Below are 27,845 nucleotides of genomic sequence, written 5' to 3'. Positions count from 1 at the left end.
CTGATTGCATTTCCCTCCCAGAAAACTACACAGTGCACCTTTACAGATGATGAGTCGCGTGGTGGCGGACTCATGACCTCATTATTTCTAAAATGTTGGCCGGACATGGCCCTGGTGTTCTCACGTGTAGCCCCTCACAGACAAGGACAAAATGCCCTAAATTCCCCAGGTTCAGCCACACTTCCGAGCTGGCTGGGTTCTTGTTGGCTGAATGAAAGCCCATCTGTCCGACAGCCCCTGAATGCAGCAGGAGTCCTCCCAGTCAGATCTGGCTGAACGTGACGTGCCGACTCGGAGCCGAGCGAGGTTTCCTGGCGGAGCTGCGGAGGGAGCAGGAGCCGAGCGGGTCTGTCTGTCTGTCCGTGTGTCTGTGTGCCGCCGCAGTCTCTGTCTGTCTGGGACACAGTAGCCCTCCTCTCTTCGGCTTCCGCGCTCTGGACACGGCATCAGCGGCTATGGATCCTTCGCTGTCCGCCTCCCGTTTTCAGCTCTGAGGGACGTTACTCCGTTGGATGCTCCAGTGCCCATAGAGGAGGAGGGGGAGGAGGAGGAGGGGGGCATCCCTGCCGTTCTTCGACTACCAGGTGAAATAATGGTTATAACGTGCTGTAACGTGTTGTGGGTGGAGGTGGGGATTGTCTGTCGGGAGAGGCAGAGGGGGAGGGAGGGGGGAAGCGGGGGTTGGGGTCGTCGTTTTGGGGGCACGGGGAGCGGGTTTGTCTCGAGCCCGGAGCGGGTGGGAGCGGAGGTTAGCATGCTAGCTAGCTGCTGTTAGCGGGCTGCTGCCGCTGCTGCTGCTGCTTCGTCATTCGCCAGTCTGGGAGGGATGCGGCGCCGGGATGCTGCTGCTGCTGCTGCAGGAGGGAGGGGAGGGCTAGTAATGATAACGGTACCGTCCGTCTGGCCTCGGCCCATCTCCGTGATGAACGACACCCCCAGCCTCCCCGTTTCTCCCCCCTCTCCTCCCCCCCTCTCCTCCTCCTCCTCCTCCTCCCCGGTCTCCCATCCCCTTCAAAAACACAGCGTCGCGTCTCTGCCCGGGAAGAAGCAGTAAAATCAGCGATAAACCGCCGAGCTGTTTCACCTCAGAGATGAAAATAACACCACGTCAAACCGCCAGAGACTGTCAGCCGTTAGCGCGCCTGCTATGCTAGCCAGCCGTTACAGCTAGCCGGCTAACATTAGCAGTAGCATCTCTCTTCTCCCCCCCCCCCTCCCTCCCTCTCTCCCTCCTCCACCCCGCTAGCATCCCTGGCTAGTTCGCATCCTCCAGCCGAGCCATCACAGGCCAGCCTGGTTTACACAACCATTCTCCCCGACCCTGCCACCTCACACCGGGGGCCACACGTCTTATCGCCCCTAAACACACGGCCGGTCGGTGCAGGAGTCGCCGCCAGACATTTATTCGCGTCTCGCCCGTTAAAATATAATGGAGCACGCCGAGCGGATGTTGTTATGTAACAGATAATGACACCACACGCCCTTGAAACAAAAGCTGTTGTTTCAGTATTTGTTTGTTTTGTGTGTGTGCGGTGCAAGGGGCTAACCACGGCCGATAAATCAGAGGCAGAGGGGGGTGTTAGTGGCACCGAGGGCCGCGGCTCTGAGCCGGCTTCTGAAGCGTCCAGCGGCTGCTCCTGTCAGCCATTGTTTTTGTTGTCATTGGAGGCTCACATTTGTTTTCCAGCCTCGGATCTTCACATTGATGCTGTTAGCTGTGTGTGTGCGCTGTGCACTGAAGGATCATAGCCAACCTGTCCCCCCTGAACATGTGCAATAATCTGATATTTTATCTTTAAGATGATTTTTTTAAAAATAACGATCCCTTATAGGAAATATGATAATTGCCTGTGATGTATTGAAGTGCGCAGGAAAGGTTGGCTGTGTGGAAAAATCAGATGGAATTCATGTTTATATCATTACATTCTTCATACAATATCGGTCCTAGGTCATCATAAGATAAGCTAAAGAGATAAACTAACATTATATTGCTAATTCTGTGATGTGTGATACACTCCAAGACAAAAGAAATACCTGTATTAATCATAATTGAAATGATTGGTAAGACTCAAGTAGAAAATATAAGCCTCTACAGTCATATGTTCAAGTTTATGCGATAGTACTTCAAAGTGATTTATACACAAAATGCTTCAGGACATTTAAAAACAATGAATTGTCTCAGGCAGGACGGTCATACGAGTGTTTATTAAATATTATTATTATTATAATATTATTATTTGACTAGCTGTCAGCCTCTAAAATGTGATGTGAAAGTTTTCCTCCTCTATGACGGTAAACTGAACATCTGTGGGTTGTGGACAAAACAATCAGAATCAGAAGCAGATTTATTACCAAGAAGGATTTGACACCACTGAGGAATTAGTCTTGATGAAGAAAGTGCATTCACTGCAGACAATAAACAAACAGTAACTATAATAAATACAATATCAACAGACAGAGACATGGAGTGCGAGATGATTGATGAATAAAGACGGAGGGGCTGTATGGGAAAAACAACGTGCACCAACACACCATGGCTGCTCTCCGTGGCGCCATCTTGAATCAAGATGACTTAGGACCTTTTGGTGACACTGATCAACACTTTTCACCATTTTCAGAGCAAACAACCAACATTTAACTGTCTAAATAATCAACACATCAGTCAACAACAAATAATCTTCAGTTGCAGCGTCATTGTCACATTATTATTATTCACTTATCTGTTGTAGTGTTGTCAGTGGTATCAAAGCATCAATAGATATTGATACTGGATATCTGAAACCTTTTCAGTTCTCATTTCTTGCCGTATCAATATTCCAGGACTAGCTGCTCTTGTTCCACCTCCTGCAGAAGTAATGTGGTATCAAATACAGATATTTTTCAAGGTATTATAGCGTTAAGTTATACATTCCAGTAACGTGACAACACTAATCTGTCGTGCAAATGAACAAATCTGTAAATAAAGCAGACAGTTAAAGTTTTAGGACTACATGTATGGAGAGTTCATTGGTTTTGGATCTCTCTGCCTACATAATGTGATAAATCTCAAGACTGGAAATCTCTTGAATACATGATCATGATTTCAGGGATCTTACTGTTTTTACGACCGCTAAGATGTAGTCTTAACATTTTTACCTTTTACATGTGGCCATAAATGGGACTGTAACGGATGTACACGCTTTTGCTTCAGCATTGACAAAAATGATCTTAAGATATATCTTATAGTGTTCGATGTTTTTGGTTTGCAAGCCAGAACAAAGAAAGAAAATCTTAATTACTAAACAGTCGATGACAAAACACATATAAGTAAGGCCTTAAAAGAGCGCGTGTATGTATGTGATCGTCATCTTCTCAGGCTGTAAAGAGGAAGTCTTCAGTTACGTGTCATAATGTGATTAAAAATAACATTTCACTGTTGATTTTGTCATTAGAAACGGTTTGATTTCCTGTTTCCCTCTAGATGAAGACAAACGTTAAATAAGCAATAAGTTAGCAGTCTTGCAACATGTTGGGGTGTTTTATGTCGTTGGTTATAAGATGTGAACTTTCTCTCAACTGTGTGATTGTTACTTTACTTTGTGGACAAACTATAAAACAGGTTTCGTCCCAGTTGAGATGTTGCTGTCAGTGTCGGTCTGTGCGGGGTGGCAGACGGTGGAGGGATGTGAGGGAAGGAGGTACCAGACTGTTTGTGAAGAAGAAGAAGACAAGCAGCCAAGGAAATGATGGATAGATAAAGGGATGGATGGGAAGAGGACAGAGAATGAGTCAAGGGGGATGAAAGGAAAGGGAATAAGGAGATGAGGAGGTACAAAAAGTGATGGATAGAACAAAGGAAAGAGAATTTATTGAATAAAGCGTAGAGAGAACAGATGACGGTATGTTGTGGGGGTTAAATAATGTGAAGAGAAGGATGGACAGATGGAGGAAAGTGAAAGAGAGTAGAGACTGTCAGTGAAGGAGGTGAGAGACAGAGATACCAGACTTCTTCGAGGAAGGAAAGACTGAGTGAAGGAGAAGGAAGATGAGGGGAATGATAGATGAAGCAATTACAAGAGGTGAAGAAGAAGAAGTGGTGAGCAAAGGAAGCAAAGGAGAGAGGAGGTATAAAAAGTTTAGACAAAAGGTAGTTAAGGACTGTTGAAAGAGGGACTGAGAGATGGGATGGAACAAAGGAAGGAACGAAAAGAGGAGGTGATGTGAGGGGGTTAAATGTGAGGAGGCAAGGAAAGGAACCAGTGAAGAAGAATGGAAAAGGAAGTGGTTAGGGAAGAACTGAAGGAAGGAGGAGGAGTTAGTTTAGGAAGGGGGTGAGCAAAGGAAGTAAAAGTTGGAGGAGAATATTTAAAGAAGGACTGATGGGAAGAATGAGGGGACATGATATGATGTGAGGCTGTGAAACAAGGAAGGAGAGCTGAGGTCACTGAGAGACGGAGGGAGGTTAAGAAGGAAGCATGGAGAGAGGAGTCAGGTAAAGACAGATGAGAGGAGGAAGAGAAGGAGGGGAAAGGAAACAGGAAGAGGGGGAGGAGATGATGTGAGGATGCAAGAAAATAGGGAAGGAGAGAGGCGGATAAGAAAAGGAAAGTAGGGCTTAGTGAAGGAGGGATGTAAGGAAGGAAAAACGGAGAAGGAAGCAAAGGAAAGGATATGATGTGTGAGGAGGCAAGGAAGCTGGGAAAGACAGTCAGGTGAGGGAAGGAAACGAGGAGAAGTAGTTATGGGAGGACTAAAAGGAGGATAAAATAAAGGGAGGAGAAGGAAATGATGTGAGGAGGCGAGGAAAATGAGAAGGGAGCGATGAGGTGGGATAGGAAAGTAGGTCCTAGTAAGGAAGGAAGGGAACAAAGGAAGGGGAAGGGCGGCTGTGGCTCAGGGGGAGAGCCAGCATCTTGTTATAGGAAGGTCGCTGGTTCGATTCCCCTGGTCTGCATGTAGAAGTCTCCTTGGGCAAGATACTGAACCCCAAACTGCTCCTGATGTGTATGAATATATGAATTATTATAATGAAGAAGTAGTTATGGAAAGACTGATTGAGAGGACAGAAGGGTGAGGCAAAGAGAATGAGGAGGGAGGGATGAGGTTGGGTGAGAAAACAAAGAGGGAGGTAGAGAAGAAGAGGAGGTATGGATGTAGAGAAAATAGGTTAAGGGAGGAAAGTAGGTCCCAGTGAAGGAAGGAAGGAGAAGCAGAGTTTAAAAAAAAAGTTGAGGTAGAGGGTAGGAGGAGGGAGCAAAGAAGGAGAAAGGGAACAAAGGAGGATGTGATGTGAGGAGGCAAGGAAACCAGGAAAGGAGGGGAGGCAGGTAAGGTAGAGAAAGTAGGGCCTGGTGAAGGAGGGAGAAGAGGAAGGAAACTCAGGTTGAAGGAGTAAAGGAATGACTGATGAAGAAAAGGAAGGGATTGGGATGAAAAGAGGGTGTAAGGGAAGGAGAGAAGGAGGTAAGGAGACAGGAAGTGTGTTAAGGCTCTGAACAATAAGTGGCGGCCTGCTGTGTTTGCTGTGCGAGGGAAACTATCCACTGACCTGCTGTTTTTTCTCCCTTCTCTCCTTTCTCTGCCTCCGTTTCCTTCCAGGCTGACTCACTGCTGGAGCGCCTGAACACAGAAGAAGAAGAAGAAGTTAGAGAGAACGAGAGAGTGAGGAAAACTGTGAAACGGAGAGCGAGAAGGAGGGAGGGAGAGAGAGCAGGGAGTGAAAAATTACAAAGAGGGGAGGAAGAGAAGGAGGGGAAGGAGAGACGGACGACAGCAAGAGAAAGTCAGGTCGGGTCGGCAGGGCGAGAGGAGGAAAGGGAAAGTGATTGTGGGAGAGAGAGAGAGAGAGAGGCAGAAAGACTCAGACGGGCCAGTTGACAGATCTGAGGTCAGGTGAGAGCGGGGGCACAGGTAGGTCGGAGGTCGAGCAGTCAGACGGGAGGCTGACTGAGCTTCAGCCCAAACAAACTGTCCCACTAACCCCCCAAACCACCGTCCCTTCACCGTCACCACACTGGGAGAACTGGGAGGACTGGTGACGAGGAGAAGCCACCATGAGCGACCAGAACGTCGTCAAGGAAGGCTGGGTCCAGAAAAGAGGTGAGGACGCGTCGTGTTTTCACATCACACCCAGCTGTCTCCTCGGGTCTGTCAGTTAGTGTTTTACTGAAGTAGCTGCTGATGAAGGATGGTGTGCGTGGTGCGGCGTCGTCACACACCTCCAGGTTGACCAGAAACTATAAAACACACATCTGTTGTTCCTTCATTACCAGGAACACACACTAGTTATTTTGACACCCACACACACACTGTCCTGCAGCCATAAATGTGGATTAATCCGCCGCTGGAAATAGTCCCCGACAAATGCACTCCTTCTGTTTGAGTGACGTTGGTCAGAAGCTGTTTTAGTAAATTGCTGCGAGTATTATACAAACTTTGCCCGTGTTGGTTTGTCGGTTGGTTTGTCATCAGGATTCCTGTCCTCGATCCAGAATAAACCCAGTTAACTTTTGATAAATACACAGATCCTTGAAATGTTTCTCACTTTCTTCAGGTGTATTAAGATGGCTGGAGTGAGCAGGAAGTAGGGGACTGTTTACGACTGTTTACTAAGAATCATTTCTTTCATTCAGTCTAGTTTCTTTTAGTCCTTAAAACCTATAAAAGGATGAAAGATGGCAGTTTCTCAGAGCCCACACTGATCAGACTGAAGCCCAAACATGTGAAAACTGAGTTACAAGCTGAAAATATTGACAATTAATTAACCAAACGGTTAACTTCAGCTAATAACTAATAACTAACTGCTTCTTGTTGCAGCTAAATTAAACTTCCTGTGTTAACATTCATCATGATGCTGAAGATGTCATCAGCAGCCAGGTTTAATCATTTTGACCCGGGTTCTGCCGTCCTGATACAAAGTGTTGTTCTTTCCCTCACACAGTGTGAATGAAGCTGTGATCCGTTATCTGACAGAACAGGAACAGCGGTGCGGACCGGTTCTTGGAAGTCGCCTTTCTGTTTGTTTGTTTTTTACACAGAGGAGGTGGATTTATTGTAAACCTGACAGTGGGATTGAAACATGGCTGGTGTGTTCTGCTTCTGTCTGTGTTTGTTTGAATGAATTTATTTATCTGTGTGTGTGTGTGTGTGTGTGTGTGTGTGTGTGTGTGTGTGTGTGTGTGTGTGCTGTGGCTTTAGGTTTGTCTGTACACAGGATGGAAAATGAAACATTTTCAGCCACAGATGGCTGCTGTTCTCTGTTCTCTGTTCTTCTCCTGATTTCCATTTTTAGTTTGAGTCACTGAGCTGACGTGTTCCGTCGGTGTTCAGGTGGAGGTGTGTGTTCTGCTCCAGGAGACAGTTGGACCTGAGACCACACTAAAAAAAGAACAAACAAACAAATTGAATTCATTCAAAATCAACTAGATTTCAATTTTCAGACTACACACTCATTCGATGTAGTTTGTTAAACATGTTAATCTTAAACTGCACGTTCTCTGTTTCATGTTCACAGACCTGCAAACTTTCAGTAAAACCTTTCGTGAAACATAAAATGTTTGTACGTAGTTGCACATCAGCGAGCATGTGAACCGATGTCCAAATTCAAAATAACTGCCTTTAAAATGGAGTTTTAATACATTACAGTACATTCGATTGTTCCACTTATATCAGATTAAACAATTGAGTATTTGAATAAACTGTATTTTATTTTATTTTTACAAAGAGCACAGTAACAATCGTCTCCCTTTTCTTTTACTGATCCGAACAATAATCTGTGAGTCAAAACTGTGATGTGGATTATGTAGGACTACAGGCCTGGTCCTGGTTCTGGTTCTGGTTCTGGTTCTGGTTCCTGGTTCAGCCCAAAACACAGAAGAAAATATGTATTACTTCAATTATTATCGTGTTGTTTAACCTTCTCAGAAGCTTTGGTGTAAAAAAATAAATAAAAATCGAGCTGAAAAACACATTCCTGCATTTTTATCGACAGAATGATGCATTAACAGGAAGTCCCTGTCAATAATCAATCAATCAACTAATGGAGAACTATAAACCTGCTTCAACATCTAATACTAATGTGAAATTGGTGCCTGTTAAACATAAAAAGAAAGCAAAAGGTTTTCCAAAAGATTGACTAATGACTGTTTTAGTTTCCTGCAGTGACTCACAATTTTTCACTTTCACTCTTCTAACGAGCTCCTTCGCTAAAGCCTCCACTTAATGATGATAATAATGATAATAAAGGCTTTAAATAGACGTCATTTTGTACATTTATCAATGTGAATGAATGTAAAAAATGAAACTACTTGAACAGTTTTCTTCTACATCTGCCTGCTCACTGTGCGGGGTCACTTTCAGTTTATGTGAGTGCAGCTGAACACGATCCGTTCTTCAGATGAACGTGTTGAACAACAGGTTTCTGCACCGAGACCTCCATGAAATCACTGTTTATAGCTGAGAAGTCTGAACAAGTGCTGCAGCTACCAATCATTAATATTATTGATTAATGTGCCAACTATTTCCCCAATTAAATGCTTTAATTATTTAGTTTATGAAACATCAAAAACAAATTGTAAAAAATGTTCATCTCAGATTCCCAGAGCTCAAAACGACGTCTTCATGTTTCCTCTGTTGTCTAACCAGCAGTCAAAAACCCAAAGAAGAGAAGCAAATCCTCACATTTAAGAAGCTGGAACCAGGAAATGTTTGATTTATGTTCTTTCAATCGACTAATCAATTGATGGTCGTGGAGCGACCACAGAACCATGACTTCACCCGCCTCTCGTGCGTCTCCAGGCCGCAGTGATTATGTTGGAAAAGCTTTATTTTCTCGGTCACCACGACAGAACAGGACCGGTGTTTTCAGGGGAACTCGCAGCTAAGAGCTGAAGAGGAACACAGTCTTTGGGTTGCTGAAAACACCGACCTCGGAAAAGTTGTGTGTTTTTCATGCGGCTCAGTTTGGACGTGGCCTAAGCCCGGCTGCCAGTTTGAAGAACAGCACCTCCAAACAATGGTTGTTTACCTGCCAGACGGCGAGCGGGGAAGGCAGGCTTTGCAGCGCTGCAGCCCAGTCTGAGCTGCACTTGGCTGGTGTGTTGTTTCCCACAGTCGTTTCAGTGTGTGTGTGTGTGTGTGTGTGTGTGTGTCCTGGAGGTGTGTTTGTCTGGTCTGAGCTCAGGCCTGTTGGCTGGCAGGCAGGCAGGGGGAAGTTTCTCTGTGGCACTATGAGCATACAGAGGATGACCTAACACTCTGGTTCCTTCCTCTCCGGCCCCCACAAGTCCCTGAATTGTTTATTGCACCTCTGTTCGCTCTTATAATTCAGTCCTAACAGCCCCTCTTTCAGAGAAACTGACCCGGCTCAGAACTCAGAGTGCACATGCAGTTCAGAACCGTTTGGATTCTGGGGTGTTGAAACTGAATTATTGAGGACTTTCAGAAACACAAAGAAGTCGTAAAACATTTGTTGTTCTCGCCTGCAGAGTTTATGTTGGTGGAGACTGGATTGTTAAGCATGTTTGACTTGTTAGAAATGGTGTTTGAATGGATGTAGGGACTTTTGTTTCGACCAGCGTGATCATGAAAGTCCTCTTGACACGACATGTTTACTGTTTTAAAGCTGCTTTGTGCTACAATTTGTATCTTCACATGCGATAATCAGCTTTTTATTGGCCGTATGTGAGCAGATTGTAGCCTGACATGAGAAATGGTTGACGATAGAAGCCTGTGGAGGATGTGTTGAAGTTGTTTAAGGCGGCTGGACTGTGGATTTCTTAGTGAAGGACTTGGGTCAGATTTGCTGCGGCAGTCTAAATGATGAGACTTCATGCTTCTCCACGCTCCGCTAACAAAAAGCAACAGCAGCTAACGTTGGTTTAGAAATGGAGTCCTCTAACGTAAACTTATGACTGGATTCAAACACAACACAGAAGTTTCACAGAGAACCTTTAATTTGATGTTATGAACACATAACAGTGAGGAGTCAGTTTAAACTTTGTGAAATTTCATCATCATTTCTGTTTGTAGCAAATCAATAATAGAGCTCAACAGTGAGGTTCCGGAAGTGAAAATGCCATTCATATTCTGCATCTAGATTTTGATTATTGGCCATAATGTCGTAACCATCCAAAGTAGACTCACCACGAGTTATCAGATTGTCAAATGATGATATATGATCCTGTAGAAGTCACAAGTCCGTATGATATCAATCTTGTTTTGAGAAAAACACGTTTTATTCGCGATGTCACGGACAAGTACTGCACTACCCACAATCCTATAGTATAACAGTGACGTCTCTGATTGGTGGAGCTCGCTGTTACCATGGAAATGTTTACCAAACCCGCGAATTTCATGTTAGCTAGTTACTACTAACACTGAACTCTACGATGGTTTACCACAGAGCGACCATGATGTCACTTTCTGACCTACTGCGTTCATTTAGTGATGAGGAGAGTTTATTAAGGGTTCAGCCGAACATGAAATTTGCGGGTTTGGTAAAGATTTACCTGGTAACAGCGAGCTCCACCAATGAGAGATGCGCTGTTACATTCGCAATGGTTTATGGGATGAGTAGTCCCTTTACTCTTAAGATAATTATGTACACAGTCTTGTAACTTTGCTTTTTTCTCCGTTTTCCAACATTTTTTTTGCGCCAAATTAAATGTTTTATGGTCACGATTCGTCTCCTAGCTGATTGGCCTAAAACTCTTTATATAAGGATTTTATGAAACGTCAATGGAGTAAATGAATGGCACATTCACTTCCGGAACCGGAGCCTTTAAAAAGGTGGGCGGTCACTGTTGAGATCTGTTATGTAACTTTATACATTTAAAACTGTTCTACACATTCTTAATGATGATTAATAATCATTTGACGATCGCTTCGACACTTTCCACACTAATTTTAATTCCACTGTTTTAGGGATCGAACCAGGAAGTCTCCTGTTACAAGCTGCCCTTCTTACAACGTGACAGTATTCATGACCGTTTCAATACTTGATCAATAGTTGAAGCAATTTATTTTCTGATTGCACATTTGTGCTTTTCAAAAGATTTTGTTACTGTACATGTTTGACAAAAGAGCCTTATTAGGACATCGTCTTGGTATACGGAGATTTTTAAACAGGCTTTTTTTTGCTGTTACACATTTAACACATGGAAAATGAATCAATAATAATCACAATAACAATCTTTAATAGGTGTATTTATGGGGAAAGACATCATTACTGATTTCTAAGTTATCCTCAGCTGGTATGATTCAGCAGCCTGCGAGTAATCCTGTGCTGCTGACTTCCTGTGCTGCTCAGCAGAGTTTTCTGTCTCGTCATCCTCATCACACTGTTGTTCTGAAGCTGTGTGAGTCATCAGATGTGTGAGAAGAGTTTGGTCAGAGTTTGATGTGTTGGATGCCGAGGCTCCTCGGTTCAGCCGTTCGGTGCCTCGTTCTTCGTTAGCTCTGGTGCTAATTTGACTCTGCGAGATGTCAACATCTCACCGCGATATATCCAGCGTAATCCAACATTTGTTGTAATTGTGCCACAAATTGATGAGTCAGAACAGCAGGAAAGCAGCGCTGCACGGCTGCTGAATAACAATCAGCTCCGTGTTCAGACGGTGTTCCTCATCAGGAGAGTCGTCTTCACCTGGAAGCCATACAGATGTTTCAGTGAAATAGTTATGAGGCTAAAATTAGAAGAACAAAAAGGTTGAGGTGATTTAAAATGTCCTTATATAGAGCAACACAGATTGTTGTTTTATTTCACAATATGCAGCAGAAACCCAAAATGAACCTGTTCAAAGTGATGAGTCATCCACTACAGCAGGTGTGATTCTGTTCATGCTTCAGACGAGGCTCAGCTGGAAGCTGGACGTGACTTTCTACCAGACGCCGGTGAAACTTTCACTGTTTGAGCCCGTTTCTTTTACTCTACGTCATGTTTGACCCTGTAACCCTTTATAATGAGCTTTATTTTAGCAGGGCTGCTTGATGTGATGCAAAAAACAATCATATTGCATTTATTTAGACAGATATTATGATTGCAGTGTGATTCATGATTACTTTAAATGATCATTTCTGCATCGCAATTTCAACTGTCACTGAAAAAACGATTAGAATCCTGATGCTGTGAGGTTTGTTGGTGTCTGTACCAGACAAACATGTTTTCTTACATGTGGAGAACAAAGATGTGCAGGTCAGGACGTCTCTGCAGCTCCACAGGGCTTCATTATAATGCTGCTGCAGCTTCTGGCATCAGGATATTACACTTTACATTGTGATTTATTTTTAAGTGTTTTAATAAGCATTCTGATAGTAAGACATGAGTGCATGAGTGAGTTAATTGTATACACAGAAGCCCCTAACCCAAATGTTCAGACTTCTTTGACCAAATGATTTTTTCTGGTTCTGTAACTTTATTATGATTCCTGTAAAAAGCCACAACAGACACGTAAAGACTTAAAGTTCCTGAGTAGCATTATTCAGTGAGCGGTTGCGGTTGCAGCTACCTTCCTGTCCGTTGTGCAGTCAGCAGTCCCTCCCTCCTCTCTGCATCGCCACACTCGCTCCACTCCTTTCTCTCGGCCTCTTTCTTTTCTTCAAACGGTTTTCTGTGCTCGGCCTGTTTGGTTGTGTGAACCGTCACCAGGAGCGCTGGAGTTGGTAGCGTTCACTGAGAGCAGTGCTCTCTGTTACAGGAATGTCCTGATCAGGTCACAGTTACACATTCACACCTGACACCTGCTCAGTGCAAACACACTCTGATCTGCTGGTCTAAATGGAACCAGCAACCCAACCCAAATGTCATCTTTTCAACACTTACTACTGTCCAAATGACGTCCTTACAGGGTTCAAAGTGAAAGTTTTTACATTAGTCTTTAATCTTCAGCTTCAGTCACAGACGTGTGAAGATGTTTTGGTCATCCAAACTTGGAATATTAGCTTACTTGATGAAGGTTGGATGACTTAAACATGAAATATATTAAAGCTGATAAATAGTTGTCCTGGTAAAGTACACGCCTCATTCAGACTGCTGAGGTTGAGTCTCAGGCTTAAAATCCACCCTGGAGATTTTGCTGTGCGGATTAAAATTTGGATGTGATTGATGTTGAAAGAATGTCTAAAAAGAAACGAAAAATAAAAAAAAGATTTAGTTTCAAACCCAATAAGGACGTCACTTGGACTTCACTTGTGAACGTTGAAAAGACTTCTTAGAAAGACTTCACAAAAACTTTTATTCTGGCTCTCCATGGGAAGTCTTTTCAGCGTCGAAGGCGTTGAAGTCACGTCTTTTGGATGGGTTTGTGCTCAGTGGGTACAAACTTCTAGACCATAACTGCCTTACTCGGACGCAACCTAGCTTCCAAATCTCAGCTGCACACCTGTAAAACTTTGTGACTGAATCTTGGTTTTGACACTATTGTGCTACAAAAATCTGTCACAGACAGACAGACAAACTTTTGGCAAGGTAATCAAAGTTGCTTCTGTGTTAGTGCCCTCTACAAAAGGTGTCAGCAGGACCACATTAGAAAACCCATCAGCTGTGAGACGAGGTGCCAAGAAGAGCAAAACTCATGTTCAGGTTTCAGGACTCTTCTCTATGAGACAGAGCTGTCTATCACTGCAGATGATTTATAGCAAAACGCCACCATAACAATCAGAAAACAGCTAACATGAACACGATGTCAGGCTGAATAATGAGACTGAGCTGTCATTTTGTTTCACAACAGCAGTCAGGCTTATACCAACAGCACAGAGACACGTTCCTCCACGGTGAAGTGAAAGTTATTGTATTGCATGTTGTACAGGCGGCCGTGCAGCAGGATGTAACCTGCTCAGTGTTTTCTCCTCCCTGCAGGTGAGTACATCAAGAACTGGCGACCGCGCTACTTTCTGCTGAAGACAGACGGCTCTTTCATCGGCTACAAGGACAAACCGCAGGACTCTGACCTGGCCTACCCGCTCAACAACTTCTCTGTAGCAAGTGAGCCACGAACAGAGACCTTCATCACATGATCCACTCGCTGAAAACAAATATCTGTGTTAACACATCGATCTCTGTGTGACTCCCAGAATGTCAGCTGATGAAGACCGAGCGGCCCAAACCCAACACCTTCATCATCCGCTGCCTGCAGTGGACCACCGTCATCGAGAGGACTTTTCACGTCGACACTCCTGATGAGAGGTGAGCCTCCTCCTGCTCCTCCTCCTGCTCCTCCTGCTCCTCCTCCTCCTCCTCCTGCTCCTCCTCCTCCTCCTCCTCCTGCTCCTCCTCCTCCTCCTCCTCCTCCTCCTGCTCCTCCTCCTCCTCCTCCTGCTCCTCCTGCTCCTCCTCCTCCTCCTCCTCCTCCTGCTCCTCCTCCTGCTCCTCCTCCTCCTCATCAGCTCCTCACACATATCTTGTTTCTGTTTATTTGACAGAACAGGCTGAACTCAAGAAGTCCGGACACTTTTATTTATAGCACCGACTCACAATAGAAGTTGTTTAATGACAGTAGAGCAGGTCAGAGAGACCCAACCTTCCCTCATGAGCAGGCACTTGGTGACATGATGGGGGTAAATGAGTTGGGCTGTCATGATTTTGATTCCTTATCGAAAATAAAGCAATATGAACTTTCAATTTCAATCATTGAAATCAAAAGCGAGAGCAGTGATTCTCCTGGTTATACAAAAAACAACCAAAGACTTCAAAGTTGAAACAGCAAGCTTAGCGTTAGCCTTCAGCTAACAGAGGAAACTCTGACGGCATCGCAGATTTGAGGTTTATTTTCTTTGATTTGTTTATTCAAGAAACTAAACCTTGTAACAAAATGAATTTCTATTTTTCATTGTTTATTGTTGAACCACTGAAAGCTGGCGTTTTTATAACGCTGCAATCTTTATTTGAGGTGAATTTTATTTGAACTTGGATGAAGTCGAGGTGTTACCGTTATCTTTTTAAATAACAGGTGTTACAGCATATAACCAATAATCTGTTGACCTTTAAATATACAGATATGATAGTCCAACAATGACAAATCTGTAAGTGCTGAAAAAAGAACTTGAATTGTGAATTACCATATGTTTATTTTTCAATATTTAGTTTTTGGGTCAGTCCTTTTCTTTAAGCACTGATTATAAAGAAAGGTTAATGGAAATAAATCTTGACCCAAAAGTCAAATATAAGTCCAATTCTGAATCGAAGAGAATGAACATTGTGTGTTCACCTCACACAAATGTTTCCTTAAAGGGTAACTCCACTAATTGTACACATTAAAGTGTGTCTCAGGGAGGTCTACTGTAGTCTACTGCTGCTGGTGATGTCACTCATTGGCTAAGATGCATTGTGGGTAATGTAGGCAGCAGCATTTTTAAAAAAGAAGACGAATGCGTGGGATAGAAAAGGTGAAATCTGTTGTTCTGTTGTACACATTTATACTAAACTGTCCATAATGAAGCCAACAGTGTTACATGAGTGCAGTGTTTAAACTATGGACTCATTTCCAAACCTTGCGCCTACATTACCCACAATGCAAGTTGGCCCTTGAGTGACATGGTTGTGATTGATCAGATACCAGCAGCTTCCTCTGGAGCCACAAAAGCTTTTTACAGTTTTGCTCACATATGCAGTAGATACTCCCCGAAACCTGTAAGGACGATTTAATGTGTAAAACTGGTGAAGTGACCCTTTAATACAGATGTTCAGCTTTAAACACATCTTAACTGCTTCTTGTGAACTGAAGAGGACTCACTGTGAGCAGATAGAAAGAAGTCTGTCAGCTCTGAGTCGTGAACCAGACGGGAGGTTCTCCCACTGCAGGAGTCTGTCAGCACAGGGAGAAGAAAGACAGGAAGCAGGGGTGTGGAGCCGAGGCTGGACGCCAGGATCTGGAGGGGTTCATTCCAAAACACAATATAACGTATACGTTCTGACTTTCACCTGATGCTTGGGGTTTGTTGTGCACAACACTGAGCTGACAGCCTCCTCCTGCAGCTCAGAGCAGGTCTGCAGGTCGTCAGCAGGCTGGTTGTTACCTGCCACATCTCGCTGGCCGACAACATGTACCAAACTTACATCTGAAGGTTTTTATCATTATTGTTGAAGCAGTATTGGAAATGACATTAGGTTTCTTTTTTCTTTCCACTTGCTGTTCATTTTGTAGCAGATAGTTTAACAGTGGAGGACAAAGTGCTCAGTTTCAGAGGGTTCAGATAAGAAATAGCACTTAATTAGTTGATTTGGTGAACTGCCTTCAGGGCACCAGGCGCCATAAAACAGAGAACTTTAACTGATAGGAAGAAGTCAAACCTGACAGCTTTCGTTCACAAGACAGTTCGATGGTCAGAAAATAATACAAGAAAGAATTTCCCAAGTTAAAGTCTTGAACTCTGATATTCTCTGAGATTTAAGTCACAGATTTACAAGAAATTTTGTGCCTTTAATATCTCAGAGCAAATTTGAGTTTTTGTCTTGTAAATTTGTGAGTTTTTGTCTCACAAATATTTGACTTTAATCTTTGAAATTGTGAGTTTTCTCTGAATTTTAACCTCAATTTGATTAAATATTTAAAAATGTACAATGGCCCTGATACGCTGTAGGAGAGTCCCGTTAAAGCTGCGTCTATCCTCAAAAGAAGGTGTTAACAGCAGTCCATTGTCCAGGATTGTGAATGTGTGTTTAAATAAAAAGAAGATATGAGGCTTTATGTTGTCTTCACCGTAGATAATCTCCACTGGTATTGAAACTTGTAGGAGAAATGAAAGCAGACAAAGCTGACCACATTCCTCATGATGTCTATGTCTCACCCACTTTACTGCTATTTTAACTGATACACAGTTTTAGTTTTGTTTTTGGCCTCAGTGGCTCAACCCAGGCCTCAGCTCAGCACCAGCTGTGGTTGATGCTGCAGGTACAAACTGAAAACTCTTGAGCTTCTTCATCTGTCCAGGTTGTACAGTAGCTCAGTGTTTGAGAGCCAATAGTTTCGTCTCTTTCTTTGAGTTCTAGAAAGAGTCCTTTTAACTTTTCTGAAGATTTCTGTTGAGCCGATAGTTGAAGCCACAGTTGACCACCAGCAGAGCGCCGTCCGCTCGTAGTTCAACCTGTCGTTGTGTCCTGCAGGGACGAATGGGCCGAGGCCATCCAGATGGTCGCCGAGTCTCTGGCCAAGCAGGAGGAGGAGGGCATCCTGTGCAGCCCCACCTCCCAGATCGAGAACGTGAACGAGGAGGAGATGGACACCTCCATCAGCCACTACAAACGAAAGGTGACGTCAAGTCAGAATGTAAAGCAGCAGCTGTGGTTGGTTGGATGATGGAGACCCGGTTTGTTGACATCATGCCTCTTGTCTCTTCGTCCAGACAATGAATGACTTTGACTATCTGAAGCTTCTGGGCAAAGGCACCTTCGGGAAAGTCATTCTGGTGAGGGAGAAGGCGAGTGGCACCTACTACGCCATGAAGATCCTGAAGAAGGAGGTCATCATAGCCAAGGTCTCCTTATGTTCACCTGCTTCACATGTTGCTGTGTATTTATGTTTTCTAAAACACCTTTATCTAGTTTTCAAAAGTTAATATTTTGATATTTATAACTTAGTACAGTCACTAACAGGCCTGTCAGAAAGTGTTGATACACTCGAATATCACAACGTTATGTTTTTTAACAGTGTATTCTCAAAAACACTCTTAATTAATAATGAACATGTTTGTGACAGTTACAGGTACAGTATTTATTTTTTACTCATACAGACAGTCATTAATTATTTTAATTCAATTGCACAAAAAGTGTTTTGATGTTATCTTTTGTAAGAACAGTGATGAATACTAATAAGTACGCTTTTACAGTATATTTACAGTTTTACAGATTCTTGCCAATACATTGATTATTCTTGACGCCATTTTTTAGTCTCTCTGTCATTTGATCAATTTTGATAGCCATCTAGCGTAACTCTGTGTGTGAAAATGGCAAAAACTCTGAGTGCATTATCTTCAGTGTCACATATTTGACCCTTTAACCGTCGAGGTTGTTCATATTTTGAGACATTTATCCATCAGCTTCAGCCTGATGTTCGCACTTTCTGTCAGCTGTGCAGTTAATAAAAGTAAACTGTGACAAAACAGCGTTATGATGAAGTGTTGTAGAGCTGCAGAGATCCTGAAGTGAGAAAACCCAAACAATTGTCACACCATCAGGATTTTAATTGTTTTTAAAGTGAAAATGAAAGTTGTGATGATGTATTTGATCCACATCATGCAGCTTTACGTTCGACTTACACTAGAAGTCGTCTGCAGGCGATCTCCGTCCGTCTCCTCGTTCATCACTCTGCCTCTCTCTTCTCTCTTCTGTTCACCACAGGATGAAGTTGCTCACACGCTCACAGAAAGTAGGGTATTAAAAAACACTCGGCATCCATTCCTAACTGTGAGTATCAGCGTGTACACTGCATGAAACATTCTGAATTCTGTGTGTTAGAATGAGTCCACCTCCTAGTTTTTAAAACGAGCATCCTCAGCCACCAGCTTCAGTTCAAAGACTCTTTTCTTTTTAAGTAAATGTCGTGCAAACAAGGAAAGATGTGCTGAATTCAGACCACAAAGCTTCTGTTCTGTGTTTGAAACCAGCAGCTGAGCACTGCTGAGACTAAAAACTCTGTATATATATTGTGTTGCAGTCTCTGAAGTACTCGTTCCAGACGAAGGATCGGCTGTGCTTTGTAATGGAGTACGTCAACGGAGGAGAGGTGAGGAGATCAATCAGTCTCTTTTTTAAAACACGTCGTTTGATGCTGGCAGATTGTTCCGTCTTACTCCAACATGGAAGTTATTTCAAGCATTGTTGAAGAGTGTTGATTAACAACACGGTGCGATTCAAAGAGCTTTAACAGAAAGCAGTCGCTCCTCTTTTTGTGGTTAAGGTCTTATTTATTCAGATGATTTTACAGCTTCACCTGTACATACGTGTCATTCAGAGTCACTCTCCTCCGCTGCTTCTTCAATGTGCTTTATTGATCGACAGCAAAGAGCATAACAACAGAGTAAACTTACAGCACAAAGCTGAACACGGCCATGTAGAGGTAGAGACACACAGAATGTGAGGTTGAGGTTTACAGTGCGTACAGAAGTGTTAAGAAATCTCTTTTTTTAGATTTCAGCTTTATAAGTTTGCTGTTTAGATAAAAAGTGCATCTCTTCTCGATCTGTAAACTGCACCCATGAAATATTCCAACGCATACGCAGACTTTCATCTATCCACAATGTTATTTGTTTTAAAAGGAGCAATCTGTAAGATATGGCCTGAATTCTTGTTAGCATCATTATCAACACAGTGTGAAAGAAGCCACAGAAGTTCTGTCAAAGACGTCTGTGTACAGAAGCTAACATGCTAACCAGCTAGCCTCCGCCCGGCCTGTCTCCTCAGACCACTTCATACTTCAGGGGGTGTTCGTCTGACAGCCCTGTAGCTTCAGCTTGGACATGCTGCTTACTAATGAATTACCAAAAAATGTAAAGAAAGGGAATATTTTAACACCTGTTTTCCTACTAAACAGAAAAATACAACCGTTCATTGTCTGAATTCAAGTTTCTCTCTTTTACTGAAGCGAGACGAGTTTAATCTTCGTTCAAACCGGACAGAAAGTGAATCAGAGTCACCAGAACAGTTCACAGAGAAACAAGTGAAAATATTCCAGCTCTTCACCTGCCGCCTGTGTCTCTTTCCTCTCCTGTCTCGCCTGCCGTGTCTTCTCGTAACTCTTGGTGACTCCACCTGTGATCCGAGGTTCCTGTCAGGCAACTGGGCCACGTAGCTGCACGGCTAATTGAGCTACATGCTAACAGCAGACAGTAGATAGAGCCAAGATGGACAGAGCAGCAGTCACTGTGGTGGCAATGCCCCCTGTAGTTTTGGAGCTACCTCTGAATTCTGTCCATTCTCCTACAAATGACACGTTTAAGCTTTATTTAATGATCTGAAACTGTCGTTCTGCTTCTGTTTTGAATGCAACTGTGTGTAATTTTAGATCATCTTCTTCCTGGTCTTTACCGGATGAAGGATCTTATTACAGCTGAGACGTCTGAGGTGAATGAACTCGTGTTCTTTTTTGTCTCTGCAGCTGTTTTTCCATTTGTCAAGAGAAAGAGTTTTTTCGGAGGACCGCACTCGTTTCTACGGCGCTGAGATCGTCTCTGCTTTAGACTACCTACATTCTGCCAAGATCGTCTATCGTGATCTGAAGGTAAACTGCACCAGAGTCCAACATGTGACACCTGAGTTCACAGTGTTGTAGAGTAAACAGATTGCTTCATGTTTCATGTGTTACATTTCCCTCTTCCAGCTGGAGAACCTCATGTTGGACAAAGACGGCCACATCAAGATCACAGACTTCGGCCTCTGCAAAGAAGGCATCACCGACACTGCCACCATGAAGACCTTCTGTGGAACACCAGAGTACCTGGCTCCTGAGGTCAGAGCTCACACTGAACACAAACCTGTCCAAACTCAAGCTGAGCCTTCACGTTCATCTGTTTCTGTCTTGTGTGATAAAACCAAGAGAGAGGTTTGTCTCTGCGTCACCGAGCATCAACTATCAGGACTTAACATCGTGGAAGCACCCGGAGACGTAGTTCCTCTAATGGAGGCTGAATGTTTCCTTCAATGTCAACAACTGTTTTCACTTCTTCTAATGTGGATCTTGGTGGAAGTTATTTTCCATTAAGAGGATATGAAAGCGGATATCAGATAATGTCGGAGTCAAAAATAGACATCAGAAAGAAAAGACGCACAGGTTTGATTTTTAATGTGATCAGTGCGTTTTAACTGAGCGAACGTTAGAAAACCCTGTAGTTTTAAAGAGGGAATGAATGACAACATGGTGTTTAAACTGCGGTGTTGTGTGTGTGTGTGTGTGTGTGTGTGTGTGTGTGTGTGTGTTTGTTCAGGTGCTGGAGGACAACGACTATGGGCGGGCGGTGGACTGGTGGGGTTTGGGCGTGGTGACGTACGAGATGATGTGCGGCCGCCTGCCGTTCTACAACCAGGACCACGAGAAGCTGTTTGAGCTCATCCTCATGGAGGAGATCAAGTTCCCACGGACCCTGTCGGCGGACGCCAAGTCGCTGCTGTCAGGGCTGCTGATCAAGGACCCCAACAAACGGTACACACACACACACACACACACACACACACACACACACACACACACACACACACACACACACACACACCAGCAGCAGGTTTGCATAAGAAACCTGTTTTGAGTGCAGAGAGCAGCTGAACTTTCCTTGAAAGCTGCAGAATGCTTTGAATATTCAAAACCAGTTCCCTTTTTTAAGATTGTCTGATGAAAAACGTTCCACCAAAGAAAAGATGGATGACTGCGGTAAACATGCGTACATTATGTTTTGTTGAGAAGTTGATTTAAACTAAGAAAGCTTAATTATAGTGAGACGTTGGTTGCTGAGGGTTTGAAGGCGCTGATCGTAAAACGTAAAGTCGTCGTCGGAGCTCTTCGTGGCTTCTCGTCCTCTCCTCACTTCCCTCACCTCTTTTTCCTGTCAGTTCCATATTAAAGGCATAAAATGTTTTAAAGATGCTCGGTTACAAAGTGTATTTGTACATTTTGATTCAAACAAATGTCTTGCTTCATTATTCTTCTTCCAGACTTTCAAAGATTGATGGCTATAAATAATCTCAAGCACAGATATCTGCAGATGAAAAAATCTGTAGGCAGAAGACAGAATTCTGTCACCAGATGTGATCTGGTTTCCTTTTTTAGTAGCATTGACCATCGATCAACAATCGATCGATCCTTACAAACGACTGAGATCTTAAAGGATCTTTTTCTCAACTAGCAAAGCTATGATATCACAAAAACCTGACTGGACAGATGCAGAGACGAGGAGCAACGTGAATGATGGTGTTTCAGAAACAACACCAAGACAGCGACTTCACATCTCGCCTGTTTTTGGCCTCCTGGTGTTTCAGGATCCGGGCAGCAGATGAACTGTAAACACGTTGATGTGAACAGGAGAACAGAACCTTCTCGTGATGTTTGGGACTCAGTAAAAGTGCTGTTACACCAAACTGTCCGGTGGCTGCTGTTAAATTCCCACTCCGATTATCCCCGAGGCGTTTTCTTTCTCTAATGAAGAAACCGGTAAAAAAAGAGGCTACTGCAGCTTCAGAGAGCGAACTCGTTCACCCCGACGAGTTATTTTAGGATCAGTAGCAGGTGGATATTCTGGTTCCATTGATGGAGACTTTGTAAGAGCAGCGTTTGATGTCTGACTTGGACGTCTTCTTCTTCTCTTCTTCCCGTCTCTGACAGGCTGGGCGGCGGACCGGATGACGCTAAGGAGATCATGCGACACAGTTTCTTTGGCACAGTCGACTGGCAGGACGTCTACGACAAGAAGGTGAGAGCAGGATTTAGCTGCGAGACGTCATCCCGTCTTCACTGGTAATTTATTCAAACAGCGTACCTGAGATATTCTGGTTGCAGGGTTACCTAATTTTTCAAAAGGAGTCTGGCTGGGATGTAAACTCCAAAATAGAACAGGAAATAAATAATTACCTCATCTGGATTTCAGCTCGACGACATAAAGCGGTCCGAACACGTTTTCATTCTGTTTGAACGACTCGAGCTTCACGCCAACAGAAGACAGTAAACTCACCTTGTCCACTTCCTGTCTCCTGCAGCTGGTCCCGCCTTTCCAGCCGCAGGTCTCCTCGGAGACGGACACACGCTACTTTGACGAGGAGTTCACAGCACAGACCATCACCATCACTCCGCCAGAGAAATGTAAGGACGCCCGTCTGCCTGCAGCGACAGCGGGCTGACAGGTTACACATCAGATCTGATCTGATGGAGTGTTTGATTCTCTTTAACATCAGTCTGTCTGATGTCGCCTGAGGAAGTTTAGTCAGGCCAGAAAATAAACAACAGATTGACCCTGTATTTAAAAATTCAGGACATTTGGCCTCATTTTATTAGTTTGGACTTTACCAACATGTTTTATATTAAATATCTATCTGTAGCTGCGGTACAGCAGGTCGTCTAGTAATCGCAAAGCAGATCTAACACAAGAGCTACAAATCTTATCTGTACATTTTCAGCCATATGAATCAGACCTGCTGAGGCCCTCTAGTGGCTGCAGCAGATGGTTGTTTACATCCTGTTTTGAACAGTAATTGTAAATTAAATCAAAACCAGAACAGTTAAATCATTCATTCTTTCAGCAACAGGAAGTGAAGACTTTTCCTCTCTCGCCATTTCACGCTGTACGTACGCGATGATGTCATCACATCACGTGACGTATGTTGGAAAAGGTGTTGACAAGATGAAAGAAATATGAGCATAACTCAAAAACTAAAATATGAACTTAGTTGAATTAAGTTGTAGAGTGTTAAGAGTATTTTGTTCACCGCATGTTTTTTTTTATTTAAGTCAAACCTGAATATTGAAAAAAAATGCCTGACATTTATATTTTGATTCACTTGTGACATAATTAAAGAGATAATTTAGCATTTTAGTTGTTTATTGACCTAAATAACATTTGAGATCAGGTTTAAATGACGTCACAGCAAAAATACCAAAGTAGATCATTTCCACTGCAGAATATAAAGAAGAAGAAGCTGAGAAATGTGTGTTTGATTCATTATTTGAACATAAAAACGACCAGGAATCGATTTATACTTTGATATTTTAATGGTTTAAGCGAACACATACGGTGGAAACACAAACTACTTGATGTTGTCGACGGATGATAAGTCAGTAGATCACTTGTGATGTTCTGGCTGGTTGTTGTTCTCCTCTGATGCGTCTCGTCTCACATCCACAGATGACGAGGACGGGATGGACGCGGCGGACAACGAGCGAAGGCCTCATTTCCCACAGTTCTCCTACTCAGCCAGCGGGCGGGAGTGAGCGCTCCGGCCCCCCGCCAGCCAGTATCGTCCCCATTCGTGGCCATTTTGAGGAAAACACGTAGCCATTTTAGGAAAAAAAAAAAAAATACCAGTCTCCCCTCTTTTTCTCCTTCTCTGCCTCCTCACAGACGGGGAGAAGTCTTTTTAGGGACTTTAAAAGAGGTTTTTGCACAGTGGGATAGACTCCAGCCGGTCTCCCCACACTAAAAAAAATAAGTCTCCTACATTTTCAGCGCTATTTACTGCAGAAGGCAATGTTTTTGTTATTTATTTTTTCTCTCTCCGTCAGTATTAAGTTGTCGACCCGGGTTGCGTTCATCTTTTTTTTGTTTGTTTGTTTGTTTGTTTGTTTGTTTGTTTGTTTGTTTGTTTGTTGTTTCTGCCCTTTTTTCTTCTTCTTTTGACTTTTTTGCACTTGGTTTGGAAGAGCCGTTTTAGGGAACAAAAAACCAAAAATGTTGCCTTACGTGTGCAGATGTTTCGTATCATACCGACAGGGTGTTTTTGTTTTTATTTCTGGGAGAGGGCGGGCGGGTTTCGGGCTTGTGAGGGGTCATTCTTTGTTGAGAATAAGTGCATGGCTCGTGGTTCACTCAAAAGAAAAAAAACTACAAAAAAAAAAAAAAGATATTTTCTTTCTCATACATTTGCCATGGCAGCGCACATTCCCCAATCCCATGGCGATGAAAATCACTGTCTACAGTCAACGACAAGGAAAAAACAAAACCACAAAAAAAATCAAAAGAAAGACAGAATGGACGAGTCTGTATCATTCCTCTCATCGTTGCAGTGTTACCACTTTGCTCTCCTATCTTTTCAACCCCATGTGTTTTTTTTTTTTTTTTTCTCACGCTTCTCAGTTGGTCTTTTATTTTGAAACAGGAAACACTAAACTGCCAGAAACTGCACAGTTCACTCAGGCGCCACAGAGCACAACCGCGTTCAAACTCAGCTAACCGCTCCAGCTTTCCACAGCCGGCAGGGGAACGAGGCCTTTCTCTGCTTTCTCACCGCTTCTCCTCCTCCTCCGCCTCCTCCTCCTCCTCCTCCTCCTCCTCCTCCTCCTCCTCCTCCTCTTCTTCACCTCCTCCGCCTCCTCTTCTTCACCTCCTCCTCCTCAGCCTCCTCTTCTTCACCTCCTCTCTTCTGTTTCCTCATCGTAGCTGTAGGACTAGTGGAATGGGTGTTTACACAGGGAAATGTGGCTTAATGTATGTATGTAATGTATGTATGTACTGTATGTATGTACTGTATGTATGTGGGACATGGGGGTCAACTTTATGCTGTCATAGCACACACACACACACACACACACACACACACACACACACACACACACACACACACAGGAAACAGCTGTGAGTTCTGTGTGCTGATCAGACTGAAGTCGGCAGTTTGCTCCAAACAAAAACTAATAACTAAAATCAGAAAACTCGCTGCAACTCCACCAAGTGTTCACGTGGTTTGTAGCACTGGCTATGTTGCATTGTGGGTAATGTAGGCGTCAGGTTTCAGAAAGCAGAACGAGCGGTAGCACCTTTATATTCCACACATTGTTCTGCTTCTCCTTCCTTTGAGGGGAATGTGTTCGTCTGTTTTCTCTTTCTTGCCGAGTTTCAGATGAAAACGTCGATCCTGATCTCACGTCTGCATGTTGAACACACGATAGAGGCCGGAGGTGACTAGCTTAGCTTAGCTTAGCTTAGCTTAGCTTAGCTCAGTTTAGCAGAAAGACAGAAAGTAGGAGTAAACAGCCTTGTGCTGTCCAAAGTACAATAACAAGTCAAGCAGCTTCTCTAAAGATGATTCATTAACATTTATGCATCTTAAAACAGTTTAAACACCAAACTAAATCAAATTTAACCCTCTAGTTTCAGTGGAGGAGCGTTCCCGCTGTCGGCATCCAGGAAGTGTTTGTGTTTATAACAAAACCAGAGTCTTTGGACCATGTGCTCCCTGAAAACAAGAACATTTGCTCAAAACAACTCTGAAGTGTATATATCCTCACAAGGTCGGTTCGGTTTGGATGAAAACATGTTTCAGATAAGTTTCCGTGTTGCGTCGATGTGTCCAGCTGAGATCTGTCGCCGATGAGTCGCGTGGGAAGTGCACAACATGTGTCGAGTAACATTTGGTTGATTCAGAGGAACTCCATCAGTTTGTAGAGCTGCAACTAACAACTACTGCCAGTATTGATTAATTTTCATGATTTAGCAATGAACCGATTAATCTAAAAACTGTGAAAAATGTTGGTTACAACGTCCCGGAGCTCCACGTCTCTGCTTCTTGTGTCCGACCAGCAGCACAAAGTCCAAAGACTCTTTATTTACCGTCATCAATGAGAAAGAAAAGCAGGAAATCGTCAAGTTTAGGAAGCCGGAGCCAGAAAATAGTAGACGTTTCTGCTCGAGACATAAATAAAACAAGATGAATTCATTTTCATGTCTCGTGTTTCTGGAGAAAACTGCCGACTTCATCGTCTCTGCAGGAGTCAGCTGGCACTCTTCAGGGTTCCTGCACACATCTGGGAAGGTTCAGAGATTCTGAGCTGTTTGCAATTGCAAAAGATTTTTAGAAAAGAACTGCTCTCTGATGCTGCGTCATCTCTTCCTCTTGCAGTTCATGTGTGAAAGTAATGAAACAGGTCCGAGAAATATGAAACATATCGAACGAACGAGTAGAAACAAGTGTAGTTTGGACCTTTGTGCACCTGTGTGGGAGCCCTGCAGCACACATCCATATTTACACACACACAGATACACAAAGACTGTTTTTAGACGGTAAATCAGAGTGAACAAGGTTTAATTTATCACGCGGACACTAACAGAAACGAGGCTTCCAGCTCCAGACGCGGGGCTTCAGTCCCCGTCTCCTCCTGTCAGCACGGTGAGAGAGGATTCATTTCTACACACCTGTTTTCAAATCTGAACCGAGGGGGATCAGAAAATCACTAATCATGTCACAGATCACCAGAAAACTGAGCCGTGAGACACTCATGTATGAAGACTGTGAGGACTGCCAGAAAAAAAAAAAAAAGTCGAGTCGCCCCAAAACTTCTTGATGTAAATATGCAATGCCTTTTTCTTTCCTTCTGTTTTATTTTTGATTTTTTTGTTAGTGGCATCTTGACAGACGAGACATAAACATTTTTGATTTCCTGTGTGACTGTACTTCAAGCTTGCTGATGAGAATAGTGACCGAAAAAATACAACAGACGACCCAAAAAACCTGCAATTAAAGAGAAGAAAATTTTAAAAAAGAAGGAAAAAAAACCAACAGAAGACGTGTTGAAGACTGGACCCGCCATCGTTTGTTGTTCCTTTTGTCCTCGGGTTGATTGGCCGACTCGACTCGTTATGCTCCATGGAGGATGTTTCCATGGAGACAGACCCCGCCCTCCTTTTGTCAACGTGGTCTCTGAAAACGAGCGACTCCCGAGTCTCTGCGAGGACGTGACTGTACCTGTGGAGTCTCCTCTGTTCCCTCCACCTGCTTCTTCCACAAACACACAGTGGGACCATCGCTGACTTTAGTCTTTATTTTATGTTTTTGCAGTGCTGGTTTCATCAGGTTTCTCCAGTCCCATCATCCCTTGCTCCTCCTCCTCCTTCTCCCCCACTTTTTTTTTGTACCATAGTATCTGTTTTATTTATGTTTGTCATTCTAGGCAGTGTTACCTTGTATGTCGTTAAAAAAGGCACCTCGTGAAAGTCGCTGAAGGATGAAGATGATGATGATGATGAAGATGATGATGATGATGATGATGATGGATGCATTAACTGAAGTCTCTTTTTATTCTTTTTGTTTTTTTCTTTCTTTCTTTCTTTTTTCTTTTCTTTTTTTTTTTTGGATCGTTTGCTTGTTTGTTTTCTTACCAAAACATTAGGGCAAGACCCCAGTAGTGGACTTGCGTTGCCGTGGTAGTATTTATTTTGAATTAAATTAAAAGAAATACATTTCAGGG

General features: G+C 43.3%; 1 protein-coding gene across 1 annotated transcript; it reads left to right on the top strand.

Moving 5' to 3' along the window:
- Positions 1-29: 29 nt before the first annotated feature.
- On the top strand, positions 30-27,845 carry akt3b (v-akt murine thymoma viral oncogene homolog 3b). The gene is made up of 14 exons (XM_030422127.1): positions 30-584; positions 5,578-6,078; positions 13,835-13,960; positions 14,050-14,161; positions 17,078-17,222; positions 17,317-17,448; positions 18,311-18,376; positions 18,627-18,695; positions 20,067-20,189; positions 20,289-20,417; positions 20,893-21,107; positions 22,281-22,368; positions 22,652-22,754; positions 23,794-27,845. The coding sequence occupies exons 2-14, from the start codon at positions 6,033-6,035 to the stop codon at positions 23,877-23,879; spliced, it is 1,440 nt and encodes a 479-aa protein (XP_030277987.1). The 5' UTR covers positions 30-584; positions 5,578-6,032; the 3' UTR covers positions 23,880-27,845.

The sequence above is a fragment of the Sparus aurata genome, chromosome 1 (genome assembly GCF_900880675.1).
Source record: "Sparus aurata chromosome 1, fSpaAur1.1, whole genome shotgun sequence".
Taxonomy (NCBI): domain Eukaryota; kingdom Metazoa; phylum Chordata; class Actinopteri; order Spariformes; family Sparidae; genus Sparus; species Sparus aurata.
This window is presented reverse-complemented; position numbering and strand designations above follow the sequence as displayed.